At 32.7% G+C, this 10,309-nt stretch overlaps 3 protein-coding genes across 3 annotated transcripts in view; 1 reads left to right on the top strand and 2 right to left on the bottom strand.

Moving 5' to 3' along the window:
* LOC125050270 (prolow-density lipoprotein receptor-related protein 1) overlaps positions 1-2,206 on the bottom strand; it is a 76,224-nt gene extending 74,018 nt beyond the window's left edge. Inside the window, exon 1 of the mRNA XM_047649997.1 lies at positions 1,678-2,206. Coding sequence (XP_047505953.1) covers positions 1,678-1,771 — 94 coding nt within the window. The 5' untranslated portion in view covers positions 1,772-2,206. The remainder of the gene's footprint in view (positions 1-1,677) is intronic.
* Positions 2,207-3,229: 1,023 nt separating this feature from the next.
* On the bottom strand, positions 3,230-6,077 carry LOC125050503 (protein Rae1). Its single transcript, XM_047650396.1, has 8 exons — positions 5,698-6,077; positions 5,540-5,632; positions 5,249-5,326; positions 5,029-5,124; positions 4,881-4,952; positions 4,261-4,536; positions 3,867-4,073; positions 3,230-3,632 (listed from the first exon to the last, which is right to left on the bottom strand). Exons 1-8 carry the CDS (start codon positions 5,827-5,829, stop codon positions 3,549-3,551), a joined length of 1,038 nt encoding a protein of 345 aa, XP_047506352.1. The 5' UTR covers positions 5,830-6,077; the 3' UTR covers positions 3,230-3,548.
* Positions 6,078-6,601: 524 nt separating this feature from the next.
* Positions 6,602-8,368, top strand: LOC125050544 (SOSS complex subunit B homolog). The gene has a single exon (XM_047650464.1). The coding sequence runs from the start codon at positions 7,030-7,032 to the stop codon at positions 7,543-7,545; it is 516 nt and encodes a 171-aa protein (XP_047506420.1). The 5' UTR covers positions 6,602-7,029; the 3' UTR covers positions 7,546-8,368.
* The last annotated feature ends 1,941 nt before the right edge of the window (positions 8,369-10,309 follow it).

Consider the following 10,309-nt stretch of genomic DNA (forward strand, 5'->3'; position numbering starts at 1 on the left):
ATGCGCTACGGATGGAGGTATCAATCAAGTTCAACAATCGGCAAGAAAACTTTCCGTTTAAGTTGTGAGCACCTTTCCGTAGACTCTATACTTTGACTACCTACCTATACATGGTACAAGGGTTCTGAGTTGTACCATGTGCAACGACTCGCAGTTATCTATACATATATTATCGTAATTGAACAAATCAATCACATAATCGTTTTATGCGGGGTCTCAAGATATCAAGCCGAGACGTATTAAGTAAGTAAGCTTTCAAGTCTCTGGGGGTTTTAAATCTTGAGAACTTGCCAAATACGAGATCGATGTCGAATTGTTGGTAAAGCTTCCCAGAAAAAAAATATTAAAAAGAAAATTTATAAAATGTTACACTGCCATTGCATTGTTATCTTCTCGATATTGAAAAAAAATGTATCACGAAATGTTTTAAAAGCTGCACTCAAAAAAAGGTACTATTATTCTACAACGCGCGTTTATGAAGGAGTTTATTTTCAAGTCATTATCGCTAGTTAAAAATCTAAAGAACAGTCTAAATAACATAAGAAAGCAAGAATTTTGTAATAATCATTATTTTCGAGACTGCATAAAGGCAGTATAATTACTAATACTGGTTAAAGCATTTTCCAATTAAGAAAACCAGAAAAATGAATAAAATTGGTATAAAGCAGATCACAACATATTTTTTATAAGGAATGTAGTTTTAAGTCACCATCATCATAGTTTCATTCATATGCTTTAAACTGAACACATGCATTACTTATACTTTGTTTAGTAAAACAATTGGACACTTAAATGGTAAATAAAGAATATTATAGTCTAAAATATAGATTTCACTTATCCAAATTGATAGATTTATATAAATTTGTCAGAAGTTGTGCATATACTTTTAGTGGGATCATACAACTTAATCTCAAAAGTAAAATCCATGTAAATATGCATGCTTATATTATAAGTAGTAAGCATGCATATTTAGTATAAGTAGTTTTCATCTAAAAGACAGTATTCAAGTATTTATATTTTCTTTCCCTTAATGAGAATCTACTTTTAGATCAACAATAGTGATCATTATTTGTTTTGTCCTTAACATTAATAGATTCATTAACAAGCTAATTAAGTGATATCTTTCTTTATTAAATAAGTGTTTTTATTTATCTTACTATTAATTTTATACCCATTTAAGTACTTGTCTTAATACATATTAATAATAATAAGCCCACAGGGCAACATGTGCTGATGTCGAGGATGCCTGAGTGCTCCAAGGGAAAATGCCATTCCTCACCTCCAGCTTGCCCTAACTGGCCAACTGAAGAGACACCTGACAAGGACACACCTGGCTAGCCTTCATTGGCTGTCCAGACTGAAGTCACTAAAGCTATATGGTCAGGAGTGGAAGTATATAATGGTGGGTCCATTCACTAATTGGAGAGTCATCATCTGCCAAACGACCCCCAAAAGACTGCTTATTAATATATTTCAGAATACTACTAAATACTCTTAACAAGAAATGATATTTCATACATGCATCCAATAGGCATGCTAACACCATATTACCTTAACAAAAGCTTCTTAAAAGCATGCATTACGATTTTAAGTAATCCCAACATGCACAGGTGCAGAAATCTTGAGTGCATTATTCAACATTGGTAGTGCCTCTTCTTGTCCCCACTAGTGGCTTACCAGGGAGTGTAGGTGGATCGGCGAGGGCTGTCATCGGCGTCCAAAGCGCCACAGCCACAAGAACTACCCAATACATCTTTCGCGCAAAATACATTTTACGCTTTGCGCCAACTATTGCACTTCCTAATCATTACGCACTCGACGATAATAATGTACTTCCAAAAACAGTAGTGTTTACTGGTTTTTCTATTTATAAACACATAGTATTCATTTTCAAAAATGCAATACACAATAATTAAATCAAATACCGAGCAGCACAACCGGCTTCAACAGTAAATATTGCACACATTAAGCATACAGCACCCGCTTTAAGTATCCTTCTAGTAATTATAAATAATTGCTTAACATTAACAATGAGAAACCGGTTCAGATAAATGTTAGTTATAAGCCGATTTAGACATTTGGTAACATTTTTTATTTTTAAAATACATGTCTTGAACAGCACAAACAACACAATACCACAACACAATAAGCTTAAAGCTAATTTAAAAGTATTCTGTGCACTAATCGCTATTGACACAGAGAAACATTAAAATCTCAATCGATGTGAGCATCAACTATCAAGTATATACTATAGATGAGGTAGCACCACAGACCTGTTTGATAAATTAAAACTTATAGTACTATCGCAGCTTACTGCATAGTACTTTCGTAATAATTTTGAATATTATTCTGTAGTCGTCAGTCTATATTGGAAAGGGTTTGTAATCTTTATCTACATATTTACTATTTTGACTTCTTGTTAATCACGAAAAAATATATATTTTTTCTTTTTGCTTTGATAATTGCAACCAAATTTGATATTTACTACATGTAAGTTATGTAGCAAGATTAAGAAGTAATTAAGGCTTACTTCTCTTCAAAAAATAAAAAATTATGTAATATTTGTCTGGGGTTAGAACTTTGTTTTGACAGTTTTCTAATATCAATACAGATATTCCTACAAATATGGGTGGGCACGGTCACGGAGCACCTTACACAGTTCCGCATTACTCACAGTTCAAGATTGATGGTATTCGTGAGCTCGAGGAGGTTCAAAGTGAGCTTGCCAAGAGGGGGCTGAAGGATCCATGGATTCGGTAATATACCATATTTAACTAACCCACCTGATTTTTTTTATTTGGTGCTCTTATGTATGTTATCGTTTACCTGTTATAGGATGCAGAATTATCACAGCTACATTATTATCCTGAACAAGATAGTTGCCCAAATGTGATAAATTAAGTAATTTTATGTTTCAATTATAGTGTATTGTAATTGTGTAAATTTGGTAGATAATATTATAAATTAGAGTATTTACTTTGTATTGTTGTGTAAACAAAACATAGTTAAATGCAATATTTAAGCAAAATTTAATCATAGCTGAACTCACGAAAATGTTTTAGAAATGAGGCCTGGCGTTATCACCCTGGATTTGGTACAAAATGGCTAAAGGCTCGCAAGTTATTCTTCAGAGGGTTCCCTCTGGGTCTTGGTCTAACCATTGCCACTGTTGCCTTTAATAAGCTCACTGGAGGTGATGATCATGGCCACCATGGAGAACACCATTAAATTGATTTAAGGTTTTTAATAGCTACAAAGTTAGGATCGTTATTTATCAATAAAATCATTATTTAAATATGTTTTTTCTTTATTATGAAAACAAGTGCCTATTAAAAGAAGCTGTAATGCTGGATATTCTCATAATAACCTTCTTTTAATAAAATACAATCACTTTGGGTAAGGAAAACTAATACATATGGTATTTAAGACTTTCACTTAAAGTATGTATTGCCCTTAACAAAATTATTTTAAAATCAAAAAGTTTTATAGACCAAAAATAACAACACTACACCACATTCATAATGTCACGGCACATGCAAATTATTGGTTCAGGTAGAACGAGGTTTGAGGTCATCAAAGGAAGGCCGCAAGTAGATAAAGTTCTTCTTAGATGGGTTGTAGCTTTCATGCCCCTGTAACAGAAACACATTCATTAAAGTAATCTAATGGGATTGAAATCATTTTACTTTATACCTTGACTTGGCTTTGTATTTTTTTTTAGGCAGTATCACAATTTTTTTAAGAATAATTTAATACTGACAGGCTTATAACCCAGAAATTTAGCCTATCATTCATTTTACTAGAAGGCAACTATTTATGAGGAATTAAAAAAAAATCACCAATAATAATCTAGTGTAATTGTGTACCTTAGACCAGTCATAACCCATTGCATATGCAAAGATCTGACCAGTGTGGTTGAATGCACACTTAGTGAGTGGTTGGTCTAGTGCTTCAAAAGGCTTCAGCTTGGTTCGTGCATCTTTGTCCCAAAATGAAAAGGAGCCATCAGAACCAACTGTGGCCAATGTACCATGCACTGGGTGGAATGCAATATCATTCACTGCATAGATATCCTGGAAATATTTATTAAAATTACATCATAGAATATCTGAAAGTTGTAGTTACATTCATAACTGAAAATAATAAATCACTATGACAGTATACACTTATTTACATAATAATAAACTCGTCTACACCCAATGAGCAAATTTTTTATAGCAGATTTATTAAGGTTAATGGGCAAGAGTTTTATAATCTTACCTGATAACCATTATTAGTGCCAGATGATCGATGGCACTTAAATGTAAAGTTATCCTTAGGGTTTGTTGGATTTACATACTGGATTGCAACACGGCCTTCTACAGAGCCTACAGCAAAACCAGTTGGTTGCTTGGTCTTCTTGTCTTTGAAAATTGCAAGGCAACGATGCTGGTACTTAAGTGGTGAATCTACACGTTTTACTTCTGCAGGTTTGCCCTCTAATGAGTAAAGACAAATGGAGCGATCTGCAAGTCCTACTGCCGCCATTGGGTAGTCCTTATACAAATAATTATAATTTTTTATTTAGGCTATAAATAGATAATTTAAGAAACATATTTTTAAATCTATGCAAGAGAATTTCACAGCCAATTATTTATAAATACGTTACATTCACGGCTGTATCAAATATTTTAATTAGGAACCTTATAAATAAATGAATAACACCAAATACATCTTTGGTGTCAATAACTTTTAACAAAAGCAATAAAATTATTTTGTTTGATAAATAATGTTAAATAATTTTTTATATTCCAATTCCTTTGGCAATAAATGTTATTAATGTAAATGTAAAATTTCAATAATATAATAAAACATCAGATAAAGCATAGTAAGAGTCTTACCACATCTGCACAATAGCACCTCTCTGATAGATTTAATGACATTATAGGTACTGAACTGCGTGTATCCCAAAACTAAAACATATTTATGTTTATTTATATCACAATGTCATAAAGATATTAATTTTCAAACTGGAAATAACAGATATACCTTTAATGTTTTGTCCCAAGAGGCTGTCATTAAACAGGTGTAATTTGGTGCTTTGACCCAATGACAAGTTTTGACAGGAGCATCATGTGCTGCCACCTAAAAACATTGATATACATTTAAAAAAAATATTATACTTTAAGATTTGCTTAGTTAAAATCCAGAACAATATCTAAGCTGGTAAGTGTTACTGGAAATTACTGGTAATAAAACAACTAAGTACCTGCACAGCAGTATTAGATGCCAGGTCCCAACATTTGACACTTTTATCTGTTGAAGCCATGAATATCTTTGAGCCATCCTGCAATATTTAGAACTAAGTAGATACATTTGTTATTACTTTCACAGAAAACAACCCAAACAATTGTAACATACAATTATTATAAAAATGACTGATTAAATGACCTTGTTACATCACCTAGGGGTTATAAGGGTTAAATCTATAATTAGAGTATAAAAACTAATCAATAAAATAAATATGTGCAGTAACACCAACACATTTCATGTTACCTACATCATGCCATGCTACATCCAAAACTGGCCCGCTCATACTCTGAGCAGCTTTTGGAACTGTCTTGCCTGAAGCTTCCACTTCCCAGCAACGGACCTGTAGAAAACCACTTGAATTAAAAAAAAAATTACCGAATTATAACTAACTTCATTGTAGGTTACCTGACAATCCCAACTACCGGCAGCAAGGAATGTCTGCGGGACTGAGGGAGGAGAAAACTTAAGCGCTGAGACGGTATCATCAGGCGGTGATGCGACTTCTACATCCTTGTTAGGATTTGTTCCGCCAAACATCGTGCAAAATAAAGCACGTAACTGTAATAGTATTGATTCTGGTTTAGGTTATACCGGTATATGTTATTATGTATTCCGGAAGGAGTAAGGTATTATAACGCTTTCCTTTTTTTTAATGACAAAGCCTTTTATTTTGTGCCACAAACAATTTATATATTTCAACAAGCCTTATTTAGATTTTTGCAATCAAAACAACATTTGAGTAGCGAGAAGAGATAAACCACAAAACATGTAAACATAAAGAATGACAATTGACACGGTACGTTCGTACATATAAACTAGGGATGTGACATTCTGCATAAAAAATCGATTTTTACCTAATTTTTGAATTAATTTCAAAATAAACACCCTAAATATTTTATTTTTCATGGTATTTTTGTTGTCTTTTTAATTGTATGTAATCTTGTGATGCTGAGTAAATTTATTTTACTTTTAAATTATAGTGTTCCATTCAAACTTGAGTTTTTGTAAAATTAACTGGTTTTATCATCCTTTCGATGTTTTACAAAAAAACATCAATGCAAGTATATCAGTACATCTTCAAAGAATCGGATTCAATGTATCGCATTGAAAACATCTATGTATATTGAATATCTCTAATAGTTCAAGGTCCGGGTTATAAAAGAGAAAAATCGACTATGATCGATTTTCAATTATAAAAATAATGGATTAGTAATCGATTATTTTAAATATAAAAATCGCGTAAAAAAATAGATTTCAATCGATTTTTTTAATAATCGATTATTTTTTCACATCCCTAATATATACTAGTTAATTGTCATTTGTCATTTCTCAGTTGCTAGTTTGCTACTTGCTTGTTTTTTTTAAATTTTAAATAATATTCTCGTGTTTATAAGTCTTAAATTTGAATTTGTAACCTTGTGTATTCGACTTCAAAGTGCTTTTGCTTTATTACCTGTACTAAATCTTTAACGTTTGAGTAATGAGTCCTCTCAACTCTGGCTTTTAAGCATCAGGTATCATGGTTAGCGTTAAGCATTAGACAAAATTTTGACAAGGTTTTGAATTTTAATTTTTATCAATCTAAAGCTTGCACCTTGTGATAATCAATAAAATTTGTTAATAAAACTTTGGAGACTAGGAATGAGAACTGAAAATTATATTTACTACATAACTTAGCTAGTTATTGCTAAGTTTGAAACACTAAACAATAAACTCTTGACACATATAACTTTTAAGATGAGCAACAATGTAGAATATGTCCAAATAAAAGACTTGAAGCCCAATATGAAGAATATAAATGCAATTTTTATTGTGCTGGAAGTGGGCCCGCCGACATTGACGAAGGAGGCGCGCGAGGTGCGCACATTGCGCGTGGCCGATGCGAGTGCATCAGTAAATCTATCCGTCTGGGACGAGCCGGGTGCGCTTTTGCAGCCCGGTGACATCGTGCGCCTCACGCGCGGCTATGCCTCGCTATGGCGGCAGGCTCTGACTCTCTACTCAGGAAAGTCGGGTGATATCCAAAAAGTTGGAGAGTTCTGCATGTTGTTCAATGAGCAGGTGAATATGAGTGAGCCACAACCAGCTCCGACACCACCAGCTACTACTCCTGCTGTACCAGCCCCTGCAGCTTCTGCACAACCTGCTTCTGACCGTTATAACCAAGCAACGGAGCACAGTGGTCCTGGGAAGCACCCACACCGAACCTATGTACGTGGTCGGGGACACCAACGTGGAAACAACCGAAGGTAGCCCTCGCCTTGGCACATGGTTGTGAATAAATAAAATGGTTCTTAATAGTACTTCTTTAAATTTATCTTTAATAAAATGTGTATATAAAAAAAGTTATCATATTATTTACACTAAAATTATTGTGGTTTTGTCAAGTGCTTGCATACTATAATTTGTGTTTTGTTTCCATTTGAACTTTTAAGTTTTATGTTATTATGTAAAGCTCACAATGTCCAAATATGGTAAATGTAAGTTGTAGTAATGGTGTTGACTATTGTTAGTATATACATTTTTACATGTAATTGTATTTCAATTATATTACCAGTTTCATTATAAATCTGGCATGAATTGTAGCTTTAAGCAGTGTTAGTCTTGAGCGTTCTCGTCCTGATCATGTATGATACTTTTTTTCTTTATTCAAATAACATTTCTTCAAATGGTGAAGGTAATAATTGTGGGGTGGGTCTGTAAATCTATGACATACCTTCCGCCACTACCACCTACTTTTGCAAAAAGAGAATAAAAAGCACTGGTAGGTGGTGGTCATTAATTTTATTAGTTAATTGGAACTGCACTTACTTCTAGTGTCTATTAATATTAAGTTTAATTTATGTATACTATTATAATTTAGTTTAATTTATGTATTATATTTGAAAAGTGTAATTAAATGTGATGTCTGTTACTATTCATTTGCATTTTTAAATTAGATCAATTAACAGTCCTAGTTAAAAATGTTACATTCACTCTGACCTATATTCATCTTGTAAATTTATTTTAGACGTCCTTCATATGTCAAGTGATTAGGATATTAAACAAAATATTAAATTAAAGACATACAATATCATAATTTTATTATTCTTTATTACGAATCGAAACCATATATATCGTTTGGTTACACGCCAACTGATTTCCTCTATGATAAATAGCCTAGATACCGACTACAGCGCCATCTATCGGGCTGATTTGTGAATCTAAACCATCCAGGGAGCCACCTAAACGGATACAAAAAAATCATTGAAGTCGGTTTAGCCGTTTAAGAGGATAATATATATACAAGATTATCTACCACAAACTTATTTTATATAAAGCTTAATTTTGATTGATGATTCAGTAGCAACAGTTAATAAATTTAACTAAAAACAGGCAACAAAATGAACAAACTTTAACTTCAAAGCTGTAAAACGGATTCTTTCTCAGTCTTATTAAATATATAAGCCTGGCTTAGAGCAACATGGCTTTGTATTATTATAATTGACCGAAAAAAGTATTTGCACTAGTTAAGTTCGGTGGCAATTGCTGGAGGGATATTCAAATGTATGTTAAATGAAACTCGTCGTTCGAAGCTGGGTGACAACTGCTTATTCGCTTTAAACTTGCGTGTATTAAGGGTTCTTAAATCTAAGTTACACTTATGTTACCTAAAAAGAATAGAAGTGTAGTCCACCTATTGGACCTTATCCCGATGCGATAAGGTCCCTATATCCCTTATCCTGCCCCCGCGACCTCCGTTTCTCCTTAATGCCTAGCCTACCTTTTTAGTACATACCAACATGGAACATTTTGCTATGCTACCTCAGAACTGTTCGGTTTTCCGGAATGAAATTTTTTTAGGTTTTTCTATGATTTTTCTCTATATAAACCTCAGAGTTCAATTTATAAGTTCTTACTAACAAATAAAAAATAGAGGTTGATCGTAGAGGGTAGATAAAAATTAAGGGCTGTAATTATTTTTGTAGGCTGTATCATAAAAAAAAATCACTTAGGGGTTTGAAAGATAGATAGTAGCCGATTCTCAGACTTACTGAATTTGCATTAAAAAATTCATAAAAATCGATCGGACCGTTTCGGAGGAGTATGGGAACGAACAATGTGACACGAGAATTTTATATAGGTACCTAAGTATATATAGATTATAGAGATTTATGAGTGTGGGGAAAACTAAACAAATTGATTACTTAACTGACGTTTTACAATGTATTTGCTACAAGTGTAAGTGTACTGCTAAAATTTGGTTTACGCTTCTAATTAATTACTAATATATATATGTAACTATAATAACTTTAGGTTACATATTCACTTAAAAATCATGTATTATCTCTCGTTCAAAATAGTACAGAATGTAATAAAAATGTGTGAATTGGTGATTAATATTAAACCTATGTACACAATTCTGAGTAACAAGCTTTCGTAATTACCCAAAAAGAATTTGAATCTCTCTTAGAAATACACTGGGCTGTCTTAAGTCTTAAAAAAATTAAAACAAGTCTACCTATGTAGACTATGTGGGTGGCGTTTTATTTTATTTTTCTAGTAAGCTGACCTTTGAGAGTTGATATTATTTACAAATCGGAGACTTGAGTACCTATTCAAAAAAATAATAATAGTTCTTCATTTAGGGTCTGTTTCACAATGTATGGATAAAGTACCAAATAGCTATGCAACACATAAATTATTTGTAAGATATATTGTGCTATTTGATATTCATTGGACTTATAGCTTATGATTGACTTTATGTGAACGAATAGCGCTATCTGATACTCGTGACACGCAACAATAGTGTTTATCCTACCAATAAGTAATAAATAGTTAATTTGGAACTTATGTAGAACTTATCCGTACATTGTGAAACAGACCCTTAATAAAGTTTATTATTTATCAAATGGATAGGTGAGACTTGTTAAATGTAACCTTGACCCTCGTATTACGTTGAATTATGACTATGCTATTTTGACCTTAAAGTTTATGAATAGGTCAAATCATATGTAAAGTTAAGTGGTGAAGATTT

Source organism: Pieris napi, chromosome 6, assembly GCF_905475465.1.
Source record: "Pieris napi chromosome 6, ilPieNapi1.2, whole genome shotgun sequence".
Classification (NCBI taxonomy): domain Eukaryota; kingdom Metazoa; phylum Arthropoda; class Insecta; order Lepidoptera; family Pieridae; genus Pieris; species Pieris napi.

Bases quoted from the DNA above. Each gene is read 5' to 3' on its own strand.
- LOC125050503 (XM_047650396.1), bottom strand. From the start codon at position 5,829: ATGTTTGGCGGAACAAATCCTAACAAGGATGTAGAAGTCGCATCACCG. The intron at 5,125-5,248 runs GTACTTAGTTGT...CAATGTTTTTAG, and splicing joins CATCTAATACTGCTGTGCAG to GTGGCAGCACATGATGCTCC. The intron at 4,537-4,880 runs GTAAGACTCTTA...TATTTGTATAAG, and splicing joins GGTGCTATTGTGCAGATGTG to GACTACCCAATGGCGGCAGT.
- LOC125050544 (XM_047650464.1), top strand. From the start codon at position 7,030: ATGAGCAACAATGTAGAATATGTCCAAATAAAAGACTTGAAGCCCAAT.